The following is a 22,268-nucleotide window of genomic DNA, read 5'->3' on the forward strand; positions in this document are numbered from 1 at the left end:
TACAAAAGGAAAATTAATGATTAACTTGTTTTACTTATCAAATTATAATATGTTCAAATTAATAATGAGACGACCAGTAGAACTGTAACACAACATAGATAATAATCGTGATTATACAAATACATTTCAAATTCTGACCAACAACACGGCTAGCTCGATATCTAAATATTAGACACATTCTAAATCAAGTGTAATCATCAGCTAGTGTAGGATTCTGTGACGAGTCAGTAAAGTTTACAGGAACCCCTAACTAAAACTAGTCTGGGATAGCTATAATTTTCAATATAACCTTCCATATATCATATAGCATTCAATATATTATATAACTTTCCATATACAAAAAAAATGTACTAAATAACCTTTCATATATATCATATAACCTTCCATATATCATATAACCTTCCATATATTATATAACCTTCCATATATCATATAACCTTCCGTATATCATATAACCTTCCATACATTATATAACCTTCCATACATTTTATAATCTTCCATATATCATATAGCATCCAATATATTATATAACTTTCCATATACTATATAACCTTCCTATATATCATATAACCTTCCATACATTTTATAACCTTCCATATACTATATAACCTTCCATGTATTATATAACCTTCAATATATTATATAGCCTCCAATATATTATATAGCCTCCAATTTATTATATAACCTTCAATATATTATATAACCTTCCATACATTTTATAACCTTCCATACATGATATAATCTTCCATATATCATATAGCATCCAATATATTATATAACTTTCCATATACTATATAACCTTCCTATATATCATATAACCTTCCATATATTATATAACCTTCCATACATTTTATAACCTTCCATATATTACATAACCTTCAATATATTATATAGCCTTCCATATATCATGTAACCTTCCATATATTATATAATCTTCCATATATCATATAGCCCTCAATATATTATATTACTTTTCATATATCATATAACCTTCCATATATTTAATAACCTTCAATATATTATATAGCCTCCAATATATTATATAACCTTCCATACATTTTATAACCTTTCATATTCTATATAACCTTCCATGTATTATATAACCTTCCATGTATTATATAACCTTCAATATATTATATAACCTTCAATATATTATATAGCCTCCAATTTATTATATAACCTTCCATATATTATATAACCTTCCATACATTTTATAACCTTCGATATATTATATAACCTTCAATATATTATATAACCTTCGATATATTATATAACCTTCGATATATTATATAACCTTCAATATATTATATAGCCTCCAATATATTATATAATCTTCCATATATTATATAACCTTCCATATATTATATAACCTTCTATATATTATATTACCTTTCATATATTATATAACCTTCCATATATTATATAAGCTTTCATATATTATATAACTTTCCATGTATTATATAACCTTCCATGCATTAAATAACTTTCCATATACTATATAACCATAACACTTTTATTTTAAGGCATACGTGAGTGTACCAATATAATTGTAAATGTTTCGTTTGTTTAATGTTTCGTATTATCCTATTTTTACTCATCTTTTTGGCCCTAATAACCTTTCTGGTGTTGATGCGCAGTTAAGAACTAACTATATTGCCAAACATAAACATGACATAGGACAATTGTTAACAAGCTATGAACAACACACAGGTACATGTACATATATTCGTTTTGTGTATTTGACATCATTATAGTGTGAAATCTCTGTAACAAACATCATCGTTTAGCCGTATTTTTGCCACAACATGACATTGGTTAGATGGTGTACCTGCAGAGACGTTTGAAGAGATCGTGGTAGCTCTCCGTGCCGTATTTAATCCCTCGGAGTAACCCCATAGGGGACTCCGGGTTCACAGTCTCGTCAACCTCGAGTTTATTGAGATCCTTTACGGTTATCCAGCGGAAGATAGCCCTGTAACATTAAGTTATACCCCCAAATTACTAAACATTAGTGTAGTTATATATCACGGAAGTACTGGACGATGTATACTGAAGGGTTTGTGGTGATGTTGACCTGTATATGGTAAAGTACGGATCTATTCGTGGTGATGTTCACCTGTACAAATGTACCTGGTAAAGTACGGATCTGTTACGTGGTGATGTTGACCTGTACATGGTAAAGTACGGATCTGTTCGTGGTGATGTTGACCTGTACATGGTAAAGTACGGATCTGTACGTGGTGATGTTGACCTGTACATGGTAAAGTACGGATCTGTACGTGGTGATGTTGACCTGTACATGGTAAAGTACGGATCTGTACGTGGTGATGTTGACCTGTACATGGTAAAGTACGGATCTGTACGTGGTGATGTTGACCTGTACATGGTAAAGTACGGATCTGTACGTGGTGATGTTGACCTGTGCATGGTAAAGTACGGATCTGTACGTGGTGATGTTGACCTGTGCATGGTAAAGTACGGATCTGTTCGTGGTGATGTTGACCTGTGCATGGTAAAGTACGGATCTGTTAGTGGTGATGTTGACCTGTACATGGTAAAGTACGGATCTGTTTGTGGTGATGTTGACCTGTACATGGTAAAGTACGGATCTGTTCGTGGTGATGTTGACCTGTACATGGTAAAGTACGGATCTGTTAGTGGTGATGTTGACCTGTACATGGTAAAGTACGGATCTGTTCGTGGTGATGTTGACCTGTACATGGTAAGTACGGATCTGTTCGTGGTGATGTTGACCTGTACATGGTAAAGTACGGATCTGTTCGTGGTGATGTTGACCGGTACATGGTAAAGTACGGATCTGTTCGTGGTGATGTTGACCTGTACATGGTAAAGTACGGATCTGTTCGTGGTGATGTTGACCTGTACATGGTAAAGTACGGATCTGTTAGTGGTGATGTTGACCTGTACATGGTAAAGTACGGATCTGTTCGTGGTGATGTTGACCTGTACATGGTAAAGTACGGATCTGTTTGTGGTGATGTTGACCTGTACAAATGTACATGGTAAAGTACGGATCTGTTCGTGGTGATGTTGACCTGTACATGGTAAAGTATGGATCTGTTCGTGGTGATGTTGACCTGTACATGGTAAAGTACGGATCTGTTCGTGGTGATGTTGACCTGTACATGGTAAAGTATGGATCTGTTTGTGGTGATGTTGACCTGTATATGGTAAAGTACGGATCTGTTTGTGGTGATGTTGACCTGTACATGGTAAAGTACGGATCTGTTTGTGGTGATGTTGACCTGTACATGGTAAAGTACGGATCTGTTTGTGGTGATGTTGACCTGTACATGGTAAAGTACGGATCTGTTCGTGGTGATGTTGACCTGTACATGGTAAAGTACGGATCTGTTGTGGTGATGTTGACCTGTACATGGTAAAGTACGGATCTGTTGTGGTGATGTTGACCTGTACATGGTAAAGTACGGATCTGTTCGTGGTGATGTTGACCTGTACATGGTAAAGTACGGATCTGTTTGTGGTGATGTTGACCTGTACATGGTAAAGTACAGATATGTTTGTGGTGATGTTGACCTGTACATGGTAAAGTACGGATCTGTTTCGTGGTGATGTTGACCTGTACATGGTAAAGTACGGATCTGTTTGTGGTGATGTTGACCTGTACATGGTAAAGTACGGATCTGTTCGTGGTGATGTTGACCTGTACATGGTAAAGTACGGATCTGTTTGTGGTGATGTTGACCTGTACATGGTAAAGTACGGATCTGTTTGTGGTGATGTTGACCTGTACATGGTAAAGTACGGATCTGTTTGTGGTGATGTTGACCTGTACATGGTAAAGTACGGATCTGTTCGTGGTGATGTTGACCTGTACATGGTAAAGTATTGATCTAGATGAGGTAACAGTACGGATCTAGGTGAGGTAACAGTACCCCGTGACACACGTGATGTCTTCTTCCCGTGTTATCGTGTACTTTTAACGAACACGCACAGTCGGGAAAATGCAGGAAATACGACTGATTGGATTCTTTCCCTTACAGAACAATAATGATATCAGGGGAAATCAGTTGTTTAGTATTATAAACAATAAAACCAGGGCAATGACATAATGAAATGTTTGATAGAATATTAAAATACGTACTAGAGTCATAAGGAGCTATTTGATATATGATTATTTTTTTTCATTCCAGATACGTTAAAATTGCTTCAGTACGAATCTGTAGTTCCTACCTTGATTTCTCCAGATCTGTTTGACAGTTGTGAATCAGGTCTTTAACAAGGTCCGTGAATGCGGAGTAGTCTTTTTGAGCCACCTGAAATAAAATAAAAAAATTAAATAAATTCGCTGAAGCAGTGATCTGTGTTACATACCAGTATACTGACGTAACACGAGACAACACTTCAATCTAGATTTGTTTAGTGAGCTCCGTGTAACATACCAGTATACTGACGGTAACACAAGACAACACTTCAATCCTGATTTGTTTAGTGAGCTCCGTGTTACATACCAGTATACTGACGGTAACACAAGACAACACTTCAATCCTGATTTGTTTAGTGATCTCCGTGTTACATACCAGTATACTGACGAGAACACCACACAACACTTCAATCCTGATTTGTTTAGTGAGCTTCGTGTTACATACCAGTATACTGACGGTAACACAAGACAACACTTCAATCCTGATTTGTTTAGTGAGCTCCGTGTTACATACCAGTATACTGACGGTAACACAAGACAACACTTCAATCCTGATTTGTTTAGTGAGCTTCGTGTTACATACCAGTATACTGACGAGAACACCACACAACACTTCAATCCTGATTTGTTTAGTGAGCTTCGTGTTACATACCAGTATACTGACGAGAACACCACACAACACTTCAATCCTGATTTGTTTAGTGAGCTCCGTGTTACATACCAGTATACAGACGGTAACACGAGACAACACTTCAATCCTGATTTGTTTAGTGAGCTCCGTGTTACATACCAGTATACTGACGGTAACACAAGACAACACTTCAATCCTGATTTGTTTAGTGAGCTCCGTGTTACATACCAGTATACTGACGGTAACACGAGACAACACTTCAATCCTGATTTGTTTAGTGAGCTCCGTGTTACATACCAGTATACTGACGGTAACACCAGACAACACTTCAATCCTGATTTGTTTAGTGAGTTACGTGTTACATACCAGTATACTGACGGTAACACAAGACAACACTTCAATCCTGATTTGTTTAGTGAGCTCCGTGTTACATACCAGTATACTGACGGTAACACGAGACAACACTTCAATCCTGATTTGTTTAGTGAGCTCCGTGTTACATACCAGTATACTGACGAGAACACGAGACAACACTTCAATCCTGATTTGTTTAGTGAGCTCCGTGTTACATACCAGTATACTGACGGTAACACAAGACAACACTTCAATCCTGATTTGTTTAGTGAGCTCCGTGTTACATACCAGTATACAGACGGTAACACAAGACAACACTTCAATCCTGATTTGTTTAGTGGGCTCCGTGTTACATACCAGTATACTGACGAGAACACGAGACAACACTTCAGTCATGAATTGTTTAGTGAGCTCCGTGTTACATACCAGTATACTGACGGTAACACAAGACAACACCTCAATCATGATTTGTTTAGTGAGCTCCGTGTTACATACCAGTATACTGACGGTAACACGAGACAACACTTCAGTCCTGATTTGTTTAGTGAGCTCCGTGTAACATACCAGTATACTGACGGTAACACGAGACAACACTTCAATCCTGATTTGTTTAGTGAGCTCCGTGTTACATACCAGTATACTGACGGTTACACGAGACAACACTTCAATCCTGATTTGTTTAGTGAGCTCCGTGTTACATACCAGTATACTGACGGTTACACGAGACAACACTTCAGTAAAAAAGTGTTATGGCTTCTGTCGTTTTGCAAATAAGATTGAATGTCTCTAACAATATCATGCTGGAGACAATCAATGTAAACTGCTGATATGTCTATAAATCCCATGTTCGCATAGGTCATATGCAGAATAAATGCTGATCTAATTCCCAGCAGTAAACTTTCAATCCAACAAAATTTAATCTTCTGTTAACTTGTTTTGATTGATTAATCTATTCACACACTGACATTAAATATGCTTCCTGTATCAAAATGAAACTGGTTTAGTTTGTAAGAGATTCAAGATGGATATTAAAATATATATTTGTAATTATACAACTCCCATTTCGTAGAAATATATGTCTTAGAAATATGATTTCCGAAATTAAATCTTTAATGTAACATCATTTCCGGAGAGAGAATATAACAGTGTTACTTATCACAGCATTTGAGCTAATACCAACGTGAATTGATGTTTCCCGTTATAACGTCAGTAACAAATACCAACGTGAATTGATGTTTCCCGTGATAACGTCAGTTACAAATACCAACGTGAATTGATGTTTCCCGTTATAACGTCAGTAACAAATACCAATCGTGAATTGATGTTTCCCGTTATAACGTCAGTAACAAATACCAACGTGAATTGATGTTTCCCGTTATAACGTCAGTAACAATAACCAACGTGAATTGATGTTTCCCGTTATAACGTCAGTTACAAATACCAACGTGAAGTGATGTTTCCCGTTATAACGTCAGTAACAAATACCAACGTGAATTGATGTTTCCCGTTATAACGTCAGTAACAAATACCAACGTGAAGTGATGTTTCCCGTTATAACGTCAGTAACAAATACCAACGTGAAGTGATGTTTCCCGTTATAACGTCAGTAACAAATACCAACGTGAATTGATGTTTCCTGTTATAACGTTAGTAACAAAAACACACAACATAACCACTTTACCGACTTTAAATTAAAAGTATTCTTTTTTAAATCAATTTCTGTATTGGTTCTCAAGGATACTTTTTTAAACAATGAATTCCTACATTTCCACCCATTTATATATATATATCTTAGTATGAAGACACATATCTTCTGATGTTTTGTTTATTTATACGTGTGCTGATTAAACTACAGATTAAGGCCATCGTTTCTATATAAGTATGTAGGACGGATATTATATATTATAAACTGCCTCTGACATCGTGACGGAATTAAATAGGTATCATAAAACCCAACTGTCTGGCTAGTATTGATCCTTCAGGAGATGACCTACAATACCTGTCTCTGTAGCTATATATATGATTTGTCTACATTCACACCGAGACCCTTCTCACAAACATTCTCTAATGAATCCAAGCGAAGCCGCGAGCGGTCCGTAGGGACAACCTAACAATATCAATCGTACGAAGTTAAAGTAGTTTCTTAATTGAAACAGATGTTAACAAAAAAATATTTGAGTGAAATTTAATTCGGGTCTAAACCAGAAAAATCAGTCTATTTTAAATTAAATTACTATTCACGAAAGTTTTAACATTAGACATACGGCTGGTAGCTTAATAAATCTTGTTTTTCATTTTTTTCGAGTTTCTTAGGAATATCAACGTTACTATTGCACATCGTTGTTATTAAGGGATTTCGGCCAGTCGACCCAACTCGCCTGTCTTCCATCGAAGTTAAATGACGGGTGTTCGCTGCTAAAATACAATTTAACTTTCGCGTCACGACTATATCAAATATATTAAATTTCTTCAATGATTGTATGTCACTCGCCTAAAATAAAGAGATATAAAGGAGATATTGAATGGTTCCCGTCGAATATAACTTATATTTCACGAGAATGACAGAATATCGATATTTGCCATGAGCGCGAAGCACGAGTAAAACATATCGATATCGTTATGTTATATCATACAGCGAAATGTATCTTATATTCAACAGGAAACCATCAAGGCAAAAACAAATCTGTGTATCAAAAAGGCGGAGGAATCATTAGTATAATCTGTGACGTCGTATCCGTATGGCCTTACTACACTTGAAAACAAAACGGCGTCAACCAACGTTTTCTTTTGTTATTAGGTAACTTTTGCTAAAAAAAAAAATCTGTCGTCAGATGAGTATTTCATAAAATTACAATGTAAAACTACAGAGAAATGCAGCAAAATAGTCACCTATTCTACCTTCTCTTCCATTGGATCTGAACCGCAAAATCGGCGGTTTTCAATGCAGTGAATCGAAAGCGCGGTACTGATTGGTCAAAAATAAAAGTAATATCATCATTAGTGATTGATGATATCAGTTTTTATCAAGTTGATATATTTTTATAGTTCACTGGTAAAATGTTATTAAACACATTATTAAAATATCTTAATCATACAAAATATCATTGTCACTCAAGTACAATCCTCTGTATTCGACATGTATTTACCTCGAAAACCTGGTTGTCTAACGCTTCGAACTCCTCGGGACTTTTGAATAATTGTGATCTTCTAAATTCCGGTGGTGCAACTGGTGGTGGCCTTGAAAGGTCAACAGACGCTGTCTGTAATGTAGTGGTATCGGCATCCGGTATGGTCTGGGCAGATAAAACTCACAATCAGTAACACGCAAAAACTAAATATTAGCTCAGCAGAGATGATTTAATGATTTCAAAATAGATTTTCTTAATCAGAAACGAACTTGCATTTGATACTCTCATCCATCAATGAAAGAAACCGGGAAATATACTTTCGAATGCTTATCACTGGAAAAGTGATTTCCTACTTCAGTGCATTGTGCTTATTGTATTTACACTGTGAACATTACCATACCTGTTAGCATTACAGCTTCTTTTTTCCATTAACAATATTATTACCAATGACATAACTTTGCATTGTACACTTTTGAATACCTACCTCTGTCATCGTCAAGGTAACCAAGAATACCTACCTCTGTCATAGTCAAGGTACATCAGGAATACCTACCTCTGTCATCGTCAAGGTAACCAGGAATACCTACCTCTGTCATCGTCAAGGTAACCAGGAATACCTACCTCTGTCATCGTCAAGGTAACCAGGAATACCTACCTCTGTCATCGTCAAGGTAACCAGGAATACCTACCTCTGTCATAGTCAGGGTAACCAGGAATACCTACCTCTGTCATCGTCAAGGTAACCAGGAATACCTACCTCTGTCATCGTCAAGGTAACCAGGAATACCTACCTCTGTCATCGCCAAGGTAACCAGGAATACCTACCTCTGTCATCGTCAAGGTAACCAGGAATACCTACCTCTGTCATAGTCAAGGTACATCAGGAATACCTACCTCTGGCATCGTCAAGGTACATCAGGAATACCTACCTCTGTCATCGTCAAGGTAACCAGGAATACCTACCTCTGTCATCGTCAAGGTAACCAGGAATACCTACCTCTGTCATCGTCAAGGTAACCAGGAATACCTACCTCTGTCATTGTCACCAATTTCTCGGCGATCATCAGTAACATCTCCGAACTGTGCTTCTCTATCAGGCGGGTCACCTGACTTTTTTCCTCTGTGGTCAGTTTGTTCATAAGTGTACGCAGGCGCTCTTCCTTCTTCCGTTGGTACAGCTGTTCGAGTCTCTCGGTTTCTTTCTGCAGACCTGTTTTGATGTCTTTTTTTGATGTTATTTTCTTCTCAAAACCAGCCACTAGTTCTTGTACCGATTTCTCTTTCTCAACCTGTAACAAGATGTGTTGATACATGCGAAGCCCGTGGATAACAATATGTTAAATAATATAGATGATCAATCAGTAAATATGCGCGTTATTTAAAAATATCAAAGTGTGACAGTGAGTCAAAGAAACAAAATCTGTCAAAAACTATAGTTATATCAATGTGCGCAGATTGACAGAAGTATTGTTTTGTTACACGTTGCGTACCAGCGAATTGAACTTCGCGTGTATTATCATCCATTACCATCCATACAAAGCTGTAAATGATACATGTTCTTATGCACGAATTATTCTATATAAATAATATATATATATATATGCATATAAACTATAAATTATACTCGCGTTTTTACGCGTCTCTAGAACATAAGATGGCTTAATGTGTTATCCTACCCATACATATAGGAGATGCGGCTACTTTTGCGATAACCCATTCGAGCCCTTTCAAAGAGATGGACCCGTTTTTGAGTAAAATCCTGCACCGTGTCGTTTAAGAACTATTTTATCATTTCATTTTTGCGAACATTCACCAGTTACCAGAAATGCAACTACGATCAGACATAAACACATTTTGGATACTAATTCTTAGCATTGCTAAGTGCAAAACGATTAATTATTAAGGAATCTACAATTGTTTTCGCTCTACATAGCACTGTGGAATAAAACAGCTAACACATAATAACTATGGTCCTGAAAATGGAAAGTTTTCTATGGACATGGTAAATCAATAGACATCTTCCTGTCATGGCTGAATCTAAACTATGACAGTGCTCCATTAGACTTAAAGAATTGAATCTGAAGGAGTAGAACTAAAACAACAATAAAATCTATATTTATATGCCAGTGGCAACACTTACACTTAATGGCCCACTTTTACATTGAACTAATAGCGTTATAGTGACGTAATGGGAGGACGAAATACTGCTCCTCGGCAAGTAGCGATAATCAATAATTGTTTAATTTTAATTAAAATAAATCATGATGGAAAGAAAATTAATGACGTGCACTTTTTCTACTGTTTTCTACTTTTGTTTGTACTGACAAACTCACCGATTTATTTTATTGTTCTGACAAATTAATCAAATAATTTTTGTTTGTACTGACAAATTCACAGAGTTATTTTATTGTACTGACAAACTCACCGAATCATTTTTGTATGTACTGAAACACCGAATTATTTTTGTTAGTAAGGAAATTCTTACCTTATTTACACAGAAACAACAAAACACGACACGGATAGATCATCTGTGTAAGTTAAGTGTTTACCACCAATCAAACAGACTTATACAAACATTTAATGTCGGAGCAAGTACCAAGGACTACATCAACGCAGAAATAGGGACGTTAAACCTTAGACGGTAAATAACATCAGCTATATGGGTTATTATCGAGGTCTGCTTCATCGTGGTATCGAAACTAACTGCTATTTTTCATGTGTAAGTGTAAATGACGTTATTTTGAATTTTATATCGGTTTTTGTCTGTTAAACAACGAGTTTTAAGAACCAATAAACTGGGATTGTTTCATTTTTATGATAAGTCTTTATCTACAATTCACAAATGATTTTATCAAAAACATCTACCTTGCCACAATTCACTTACAAAGTTACATTACATACAATGTAACTACAGGTTAACATTGTGATGGTGTCCATAGGTTATCACCTAATTATGTACGTCTTATACAGTACACGAGGTGTATCTTACACCTGGGCAGTGTTTAACAGTTAGTTAATGTTACATTTGTAGCTATCCTGATACATTAAAACATTAACAGACATCAGGATAATGGTATCCCTCACCTTGAGTTCGTCCTCCAGACGCTGGACCATTTTGGTCCTGTCCTCGTGGAATCTCTCATAGAGCCTGTCTTCCTCCTCTTTCTGCTGTAGTTCTAGTACAGATTGGGCGTCAAACACACCTAACGACTCGAAATCCTGGAATATAGAGCAAAGGATACAATCACCGTAGGTCTCCAACACACAACAAGATTAACAAATGGAGTGGCGACATGAAAAAAAGACTACATTCACAGAAAAGGGCCAACATTTTTGACAAATATCCCATGTAATGAGGACATCTAGTTAAAATTTCAGTTAGAATGAGCATTAGAATTACAACAGAGAGTTGTGATACGAATATGAGATCTCTCTTCCTGAAAGCACACATTGCTCTGTAAAACTACGTCCCGGCGTTTGAAAAGTATTTAGATAGCAAAATGGTGAACAATTTGAAATCTAAAAAATAAAAAATGAATGTGCAGTTGTTCACTTTAAGATTGCAATCGCCTCGAAAATTCCTCGCTTGTATTAAAAACGTGTCGGCATCGACTTTGAAGTGAGGATCGTTGCCCGGAGGCCACCACTACAAAATATCCTGGGAGGCACCAATGTACAATGATCTAAGCGGGCCTTGTTTTTGCTGAAACGTCGGTGGTACAAAAACCAAACCTCCACTTCAAACAAGTGATGACATGTGTAGGTACGATAACACCAAAGGCCCATCTAGGTCGTTATATATTACCAGGTGGAGAGTTCCGAATACATCCGATAAATTAATGGTAACCTCACTAATATTACGTAATCGATTCCTACATTGTATATCGTGTCCAAAGTTGTGTAAAGGATGAGAACTGTTCCTGAACCTCACTTATTATGATGGAAGCATTTCAGGGAGCAAGAACACTTATTATCTAGGTCATGTCGACCATTTTACAACAAGGTAAATGTTACTAACATGGGGTACTGTCTTCCTCAATTATGCTGCTTATTTCACAGATGTTCACCTGAATAAAAGCTTCGCGAAAACTGTAACCGATGTGTGTTTACATAGATAGGGGGAAAATTACAAATGTCGAAACAACACTCAACGATTTGCATGACAAGCATGTGGTTCTGTCGGCCGAAAGGTTTCCAGTAATATGATTCCATCATAACCCTACCTATATCACTGTTGTAATATCAAGCCCGCTACTGGCCTGGGTTACAACTTGTATTAGAATATCGGTTAATGATTTAGGATGAGTAAATGCTTCGTTTATATTGGATTATTAGTGAACCTAAGAAGAATACATATTAAGAACAAGTTATTGCTCATACAGCTGCTTCCTCGACTACGGCATCGCTTAACGACGATGTTTAGTAGTGGATTCTGTTGTGTCCTCTTGGCTCCTGGGTATTCTTTCCTGTCTTTTTTAGAACAATACTATAAAAACAACCCTATATATATAAATGTATGATAGTGTTTAGGTCGAGATACACATTGTATAAGTGGCACGCTGTTAAGTACTGCTATCGAAGAGGTGCAAGTGGTGAACAGTACCAAATCAATAAGCGTCTTCCCCTTTCGCTGAGTCAGTGATAAGTCATTCTGAACGAAGAAACTTTTTTAGCAGCAATGATATTGTCGTCGCTTTTGCGATAGGATGAATACAACCCGATGAGTTCCTTTTTGCCACTGTATGCCTAATACTTCAACAATCGTATCTTGTAGTCTATCCACTTACCTTGTATGTTCCCAAAGACGTTTTTTTCTTCTCCGCCTTCCCGAACATATCTCGGTGGTGGTTGAATTCGATAGCCTTGGCATCATACTGCCAACCGGGATTGTAAAGACTGCCTCTGATCTGTAAAACATAATATTTACAATACAGTATCACCATGGTGTCATGAAATAGCAATTTCCATGTTATATTATGTATGCACGAGACAACAACGTTAAAGGTGTGCAAAGTGTGCGTTCTACAATTTGAAACTCGTCATCTGTACTTTTCATAAATTAATTAGTAGTGTTTTTATAACGTCACACTCTTTTGAAAATGTCTAGGCGAGAGGTCAGATTCGCCATTATGTGTGGGCGAGAACATATCTTTAAATGGGTCGATTCCCCACCCACCACACATTCCATCCCGGGGGACAGGCCGATATCAAGGTCTGGGTTTAGTTGACCACTCTTGATTTCGTCATTATCCGTAGCCCATAAGCATTCCTCCCCGCCGCCTTCCTCCTCCCAACACGGAAACACCCCACCGAACACAAAATCTTCCATGTCGGGACTTTAGTAGGAAACCCAGCAGACGAACGAACAGAGATAAGATGGCTTAGTTCAATGTAGGCGTGTAATGCTTGCCGCTTCAATGGAAGGTGAAGTAAATGTCTCAAAGCAAGGCTTACGTGAAGTCCGATCGTGATAACGCCGAAAGTTTTTGCGTAAAAATGATTTATAAATGTGTTCTGTGAGTGTTAAAGATACCACGAACACAAATCCACATCACCATATAGATCAAACTTTACAGCAACTTTGAAAGGACTGTTGACTTTCTATTTTGAACATCCAATTCTTCTTGGCCAACATCTGCAACACAGTCAACTTCCGTTTGGACTCGTTATCCTCAAGGAAATATAATCCAGGAAGACATTTTCTTTACTTGATGTCTATTCACATTATGGTGTAAGAACGGGTTTTACATGCGTTGATTTTTATCTCCAGTGTCTGCTCGACATATGCCCAAACAACGAAGCTATGGTTATTTAACGTAAACTCTGTGAGGTTATAGCCCTGCAATGTGAATCCATTCCGCAATCTTTACGTGAAGGTATATACGAGTTTATTTAGATTAATTATTTCATACAGAGAATGTTGACAAAGAAAGTTTTTTCTGTAGAAATGTATATAGAACACTTTGTTGTATAGTATATATCAATCCATAAGCCATATCGCATACTATAATCAGGGAGAACTATGTTTTCCGCACAATCATGTACCCTCCTCACTCCGACAAACAACGTACATAAACAGTATGTCCGGTGCATCCTTCTTTAAAATTACATCATAATTGGTGCAGCAACTGCACATGAAGTACACAAATCTGCTGGAAACACGTTCCCGGGGGTTTCAGATAACTACACGATGTCTAGTCAATATAGATAGCTCAGACAGCCAATCCTTGTAATATTTCCACCGTTAAAATAAAAACGTCCCTATGGCACGAGCGCGTTTCATTTAAATCCAACCTAGAAAGTTGCTGGGTATCGCATTGCATCACCTCTGCATCTTATATCATTACACGTGCGCACGTGAAATCAAAAGTTTGAAAAGTTTGGTAACTTCCGGAGCAGAGAACATCAACATTCCTGTAATATATTCAAATCCGATCCGGATGCAGACGATTTAGTTATTGTACTTATGCTCCAAGAAGAGTATGCGCCGCGTGTCCCAGAGATTGGTTGATGGCACATTCCAGACGAAACATAAATATCATCACATTGTAAAGCTTCCTTTATTAGGATTTCAGTAGGCGGGTAAACAATGCAACCCTTATATAAATCCTGTATATACAAGTTCTTTAAGACGCTGGTTTGTGTTGACGCAGGAAACCTATGTTACCATACGGAATTGTACATACAAGTACTGTACTGTCTCTGACACATACAAAAATAATCTAATGTCTCTCAGCATGAGCAGAAAAACGAAACTAAAGTCTGCTTAAGTCGTAAAATTAGAATACATTAACTGTTGCAAGTGCATCGGCAATGCTTTACAGATTCTGTGTAATAGTGTGTTGATAGAGTACAGACCATATACATGGCACGGGGCCCCGAGTATCCTTGTTTCTCGGCTCCCAGCATCCCCTCGGGTCATTATCAAAGGCGATATGTTGTGATCCTGGGGCCAAGATAACCCATGACAAGCTAACACTAAACTATAAACAACCAACAAAAACGCTGCAACTAGGAAACAAAACAGCTGCGGAAGAGCAAACCCGTGCAAAAACAAAACGGCCTGCTGAGATATGATCAAAGTCTCGTCAATATTTCATAATCCGTGTATGGCTGACTGTCTAGACCGACAGCCATTGTCGTGTACCTCCGTGAAAGCACACGATGATCCCTATGGAATACGTATGCAAATTCACTTAAATTTTCCCAAGGTAAACTAACCAGTCTTCAAATAAGTGGACCGGAAACTTGTTGTTGTCTCTCTCTGATCAGGCGTGTCGGGTATTTATAGCATACGATATGGGCAGTACTGTTTCACTAGCGATATGCTTCGAATGTTTTACTTTAGTCAATCAGATCATGTCTCTATGTTAAATAATTGTATTAGTTACGTTCAATTAAACCCGTACAGTTCTGGTCAAACAATTTTAATCACAAAAATGTCAACTCCCTCAATTTATCATTGAAATTACTACTGGTCAATTTGTGTGAATTAACAACACGTCCCTTTTTCAATGTACGTGTTATTGTCGAATGAAACGTGTCTTTACAATAATATAATTGTATGAACTTGCCCGTGTTTTTTTCTGCTTACCAATTTTCTGATACGTAATATTATAGTTTTGATTGCAGTTTTAATGCTTATCATCACCTCTCTACACCGTAACCATGGATACCAAATCAGCACCCCGTACCGTAAAACCAATCAAAACAGATGTTAGAATGAACACATGTGTTAGCTCTTGGAAAGTTAATAGACATTTTTCCTATTTAATAATTATGGCCGTTAACGAAACCCTATACGATTTTGTTTGTGCTTTTTTCTGTTAAATCATTGCGTTATAAACTATATAATCTTGTTGGAATATGGATTGAAATGATTTAATTTTATACGACTCTAACTCTGAGAATGTGTTGCTTTAATAATTACTGAGATGATCGCCTCTCCCTTGTGGAGTGTTTTACTTTAAATATGGCATATTATAGCGATGTGGCATATTATAGCGATGTGGCATATTACAGCGATGCGCCACATAGAGAGCATTAAAACACAACCGATGGCGTAAACGGAAATAGCTATTGAGCACGCTTCCTTCCAGAGGAAATTATTCAAAAAATCAAACATTATTGCCTTTTTTGTTAAGTCCTAATGCGCTTGTTTATTTTCTGTCCTCGTTATCAACTCCGGTGTATTTACCCGGTAAGTCTTATTGTTACCAAGTCCGCTGTGTTTACTCCGTAAGTCTTTTATGCAGGTGTTTTTTTTTTAACTTGTTAAACTGTCATTCTGTTGGGCGGAACCAATAAAGCGACTTTATATGATAATTAACCAGTGACGGAAAATCGATACCTGCTACTGACAAGTGTTACATAACACCTAGCCCAGCTGGCGACACTCTTAAATCGTCACCCAATGGGCGGATTGTCCATACAGTTGCTGTCGTATTATTGCATAATATATTACATTTGTTATCGTATTAAATGTTTCTCGGCCAATAAAATATTGATATAATGTGTTTGACAGCTAAAACAGTCAATAATGTGATACGGTGTATTACTATTAATCTGTTCCTGATGACGTCTACTAAAATGTACCGATCATTAAAATAAAAGGTGTAAGAACAATATTTAAGTATTTCATTCATATAATACATACTTTGTATTGTAAAGCAGTCGAATGCGTCGCTTTAATACCGAGTCCCACCAAGCCGTTATCTTCTGCTGCTTCAAAACTAATTATTTAGTAAACGCACGTCTGGTCCCAGCGTGTATTTTACCTCACTTCTAATGGTCCGACATGTTATTTTACAACACTACTAGTCTACTGGTACGACGTGTTATTTTACCTCACTACTACTGGTCCGACATGTTATTTTACCTCACTACTACTGGACCGACATGTTATGTTACCTCACTACTACTGGTCCGACATGTTATGTTACCTCACTACTACTGGACCGACATGTTATGTTACCTCACTACTACTGGTCCGACATGTTATTTTACAACTTAACATACAGTTACTATTTAGAAGCATTCCTTTATCATACCAATAACAGCAGTTTCTGAAAAAAGCACGGTGAAAACGTCATTTTTATATAATGTGACTTTAAAACTGAAAAAAACATCAATGTTCTTTATTATAAGCACACGCCTACTTTTTCATGTGGTTGTTTACGGTTCCCATAGTTACGTGGTGGTCCCCATAGTTCGCACGTGTTGATTTGTTGTAATTTTGCGTTAATACAAACATTACTTTAACATCCACTTAAGTTGTTTCCACGTATTCGTATTAAACGCAATGCTTTTTTAACAACTGTATTTTTAAAGCACCTTGGTGTTTAAAAATTAAATACTGCGAGCTGTGAGGTAAAATCGATTTCCTCTACACTTCTCTATATTGGCAGGTCTTATCTAAGTCATAACCATGGCAGTCGGACTTTGTGAAATAGTCATTGAGTTTACTTAGATTATCGCAACTGATGTCAAATCACGTCATCATTTTCACCGACTTCATTTATTACATTTTTTATCGCGGCTTGGTGCTATCGAGCGTGACGATGATCAATTATTGAAGCGCGTTATTGAAAAAGACAATACAGTGTTATTCTGTCTGTGTGTCAGAATCGTTTAGCGTGGGAATATCTTCGACTGAGAGAAAACAAAATACCGTATAGTTCTGACGTATCATGAACACGGTAGCTAGTTTTAGTGTGTGGTCTGCCTCTCTGATTGCACACAAACTGTCGTTCTAGTGTATGTTTTAGCTGTGCTCCTGGCTTATCTAAGACTAGTTAAACATAAGGTAATGACTGTAATAATGTGGTTCCTTTCCCTTTCCATCACATTACCATTATTTGGCTCTCCTCGGTCTCTATCGTCTTGGTGTGTTACTTCCGGTATGTTTAGGTATACCATCAGTTCCTGTATGTTTAGGTATACCATCAGTTCCTGTAAGTTCTGGTATACCATCAGCTCCTGTATGTACTGGTATACCATCAGTTCCTGTATGTTCAGGTATACCATCAGTTCCTGTAAGTTCTGGTATACCATCAGCTCCTGTATGTACTGGTATACCATCAGCTCCTGTATGTACTGGTATACCATCAGTTCCTGTAAGTTCTGGTATACCATCAGCTCCTGTATGTACTGGTATACCATCAGTTCCTGTATGTTTAGGTATACCATCAGTTCCTGTATGTTTAGGTTGTATGTTTAGGTATACCATCAGTTCCGGTATGTTTAGGTATACCATCAGTTCCTGTATGTTTAGGTTGTATGTTTAGGTATACCATCAGTTCCGGTATGTTTAGGTATACCATCAGTTCCTGTATGTTTAGGTATACCATCAGTTCCTGTAAGTTCTGGTATACCATCAGTTCCTGTATGTACTGGTACACCATCAGTTCCTGTATGTACTGGTATACCATCAGTTCCTGTATGTTCTGGTATACCATCAGTTCCTGTATGTACTGGTATACCATCAGTTCCTGTATGTTCTGGTATACCATCAGTTCCTGTATGTACTGGTATACCATCAGTTCCTGTATGTTCTGGTATACCATCAGTTCCTGTATGTACTGGTATACCATCAGTTCCTGTATGTACTGGTATACCATCAGTTCCTGTATGTACTGGTATACCATCAGTTCCTGTATGTTTAGGTATATTATCAGTTTCTGGATGTTTTGTATATTATCACTTTCTGTATTTTTTTGGTTACCATCAGTTTCCTAGTCGTCTCAGAATGTCACTCTTCCTTTGTTTTGGTATCTCATCACCACATCCCTATGTTTTGGTACCTCAGTATCACTTTCCTATGTTTTGGTATCTCAGTATCACTTCCCTATGTTTTGGTATCTCAGTATCACTTCTCTATGTTTTGGTATCTCAATATCACATCCCTATGTTTTGGTATCTCAGTATCACTCCCCTATGTTTTGGTATCTCAGTACCACTTCTCTATGTTTTGGTATCTCAGTATCACTTCCCTATGTTTTGGTATCTCAGTATCACATCCCTATGTTTTGGTATCTCAGTATCACTTCTCTATGTTTTGGTATCTCAGTATCACATCTCTATGTTTTGGTATCTCAGTATCACTTCCCTATGTTTTGGTATCTCAGTATCACTTCTCTATGTTTTGGTATCTCAGTATCACTTCTCTATGTTTTGGTATCTCAGTATCACTTCTCTATGTTTTGGTATCTCAGTATCACTTCTCTATGTTTTGGTATCTCAGTATCACATCCCTATGTTTTGGTATCTCAGTACCACATCTCTATGTTTTGGTATCACAGTATCACTTCTCTATGTTTTGGTATCTCAGTATCACATCCCTATGTTTTGGTATCTCAGTATCACTTTCCTATGTTTTGGTATCTCGGTATCACTTCCCTATGTTTTGGTATCTCAGTATCACTTCTCTATGTTTTGGTATCTCAATATCACATCCCTATGTTTTGGTATCTCAGTATCACTTCCCTATGTTTTGGTATCTCAGTACCACTTCTCTATGTTTTGGTATCTCAGTATCACTTCCCTATGTTTTGGTATCTCAGTATCACATCCCTATGTTTTGGTATCTCAGTATCACTTCTCTATGTTTCGGTATCTCAGTATCACATCTCTATGTTTTGGTATCTCAGTATCACTTCCCTATGTTTTGGTATCTCAGTATCACTTCTCTATGTTTTGGTATCTCAGTATCACTTCTCTATGTTTTGGTATCTCAGTACCACTTCTCTATGTTTTGGTATCTCAGTATCACTTCTCTATGTTTTGGTATCTCAGTATCACTTCTCTATGTTTTGGTATCTCAGTATCACATCCCTATGTTTTGGTATCTCAGTACCACATCTCTATGTTTTGGTATCACAGTATCACTTCTCTATGTTTTGGTATCTCAGTATCACATCCCTATGTTTTGGTATCTCAGTATCACTTCTCTATGTTTTGGTATCTCAGTATCACATCCCTATGTTTTGGTATCTCAGTATCACTTCTCTATGTTTTGGTATCTCGGTATCACATCTAAGTTTTGGTATCTCAGTATCACATCCCTATGTTTTGGTATCTCAGTACCACTTCTCTATGTTTTGGTATCTCAGTATCACATCCCTATGTTTTGGTATCTCAGTATCACTTCTCTATGTTTTGGTATCTCAGTATCACATCTCTATGTTTTGGTATCTCAGTATCACATCCCTATGTTTTGGTATCTCAGTACCACTTCTCTATGTTTTGGTATCTCAGTATCACTTCTCTATGTTTTGGTATCTCAGTATCACTCCCCTATGTTTTGGTATCTCAGTATCACTCCCCTATGTTTTGGTATCTCAGTATCACTTCTCTCTGTTTTGGTATCTCAGTATCACTTCCCTATGTTTTGGTATCTCAGTATCACTTCTCTATGTTTTGGTATCTCAGTATCACTTCTCTATGTTTTGGTATCTCAGTATCACTTCTCTATGTTTTGGTATCTCAGTATCACATCCCTATGTTTTGGTATCTCAGTACCACTTCTCTATGTTTTGGTATCTCAGTATCACATCCCTATGTTTTGGTATCTCAGTATCACATCCCTATGTTTTGGTATCTCAGTATCACTTCTCTATGTTTTGGTATCTCAGTATCACATCCCTATGTTTTGGTATCTCAGTATCACATCCCTATGTTTTGGTATCTCAGTATCACTTCTCTATGTTTTGGTATCTCAGTATCACTTCTCTATGTTTTGGTATCTCAGTATCGCTTCTCTATGTTTTGGTATCTCAGTATCACTTCTCTATGTTTTGGTATCTCAGTATCACTTCTCTATGTTTTGGTATCTCAGTATCACTTCCCTATGTTTTGGTATCTCAGTATCGCTTCTCTATGTTTTGGTATCTCAGTATCACTTCTCTATGTTTTGGTATCTCAGTATCACTTCTCTATGTTTTGGTATTTCAGTATCACTTCCCTATGTTTTGGTATCTCAGTATCACATCTCTATGTTTTGGTATCTCAGTATCACTTCTCTATGTTTTGGTATCTCAGTATCACTTCCCTATGTTTTGGTATCTCAGTATCACTTCTCTATGTTTTGGTATCTCAGTATCACTCCCCAGTCTCCTCAGTTCCGACTTCTGTTGCTGTTCTTTTTGTGACTACTCAGGTTTTGATTTGTTGATTTGGTTTCTTCTCTTTTGTTGTTTTTGATTTTCATTATGTTCGCTCTGTAATTTTTTTAGTTTGACTTTTCCCAGTTAGATTGATGATATGACATTTGTATTTCTGCTTGTACTACTTCTTAACTGTTATTATGCATCGTTGTAAGATTCGGAACGTTTGCCTTTAAGTCTTAATATAACAACTAGCATTACTTATACCCAAACAGTAGTGTTAATTATCCAAACTGTAATAACCATAAGCTGTTTGAAATTCAATCATATTATCAGTTAACCTTTGGACTCACCGCGGTCATAATCAACGTACAACCGTGGCCATCCGTTATTACATTCATCCTTGGTATATGATCTGTAAATCGGACAATGCTCTTTCTTTTTGCGACCGTAAATATGTTATAGTGTATTATATATAGTACATCAGCTTCAATGACGCAAACACATTGTCGTGACATTCATAACCTGCAAATGTACTGACCATATCCCTTTAAATGAATCATACCGTCTCTCTTTTTCTTCTTTTCTTTCTGGTGATTTTTTTTACCGAAACTAAATAGTCGGTGTCTTTTTTCTGTTTTAAATTGATACTTTGGACATATGTGTGCGAAAACGAAACACTTTAGCCATTTAGTTTCAGGACATATTTTCTCATTACGTTTTGTTGATGGCTTCTCCACTCGCAGTTACGACATCTTAAACGATACCAGACCTCGCTCGACTAGTCACTGTGTGGTACTCGGCTACACTACTGGAGGCTTGTTTCCAACGCGCTGAAGTTAATATCGATAAAATAATAATGATTC

General features: G+C 37.0%; 1 protein-coding gene across 3 annotated transcripts in view; it reads right to left on the bottom strand.

Moving 5' to 3' along the window:
* Nucleotides 1-22,268, bottom strand: part of LOC117333430 (hillarin-like) — an 82,406-nt gene that overhangs the window by 1,964 nt on the left and 58,174 nt on the right. The window contains exons 1-7 of one of the 3 annotated variants that reach the window (XM_033892719.1): nucleotides 13,476-14,165; nucleotides 13,087-13,206; nucleotides 11,384-11,518; nucleotides 9,331-9,588; nucleotides 8,318-8,464; nucleotides 4,216-4,298; nucleotides 1,829-1,972 (exon numbers count right to left, since the gene is read on the bottom strand). In XM_033892719.1, the coding sequence (XP_033748610.1) occupies nucleotides 1,829-1,972; nucleotides 4,216-4,298; nucleotides 8,318-8,464; nucleotides 9,331-9,588; nucleotides 11,384-11,518; nucleotides 13,087-13,206; nucleotides 13,476-13,628 (1,040 nt within the window). In that variant the 5' untranslated portion in view covers nucleotides 13,629-14,165. Of the gene's footprint in view, nucleotides 1-1,828; nucleotides 1,973-4,215; nucleotides 4,299-8,317; nucleotides 8,465-9,330; nucleotides 9,589-11,383; nucleotides 11,519-11,699; nucleotides 11,762-13,086; nucleotides 13,207-13,475; nucleotides 14,166-22,268 lie in introns of those variants that run through there. The other 2 variants (XM_033892718.1, XM_033892720.1) reach the window with 2 other exon arrangements.

Source organism: Pecten maximus, chromosome 8, assembly GCF_902652985.1.
Source record: "Pecten maximus chromosome 8, xPecMax1.1, whole genome shotgun sequence".
Classification (NCBI taxonomy): domain Eukaryota; kingdom Metazoa; phylum Mollusca; class Bivalvia; order Pectinida; family Pectinidae; genus Pecten; species Pecten maximus.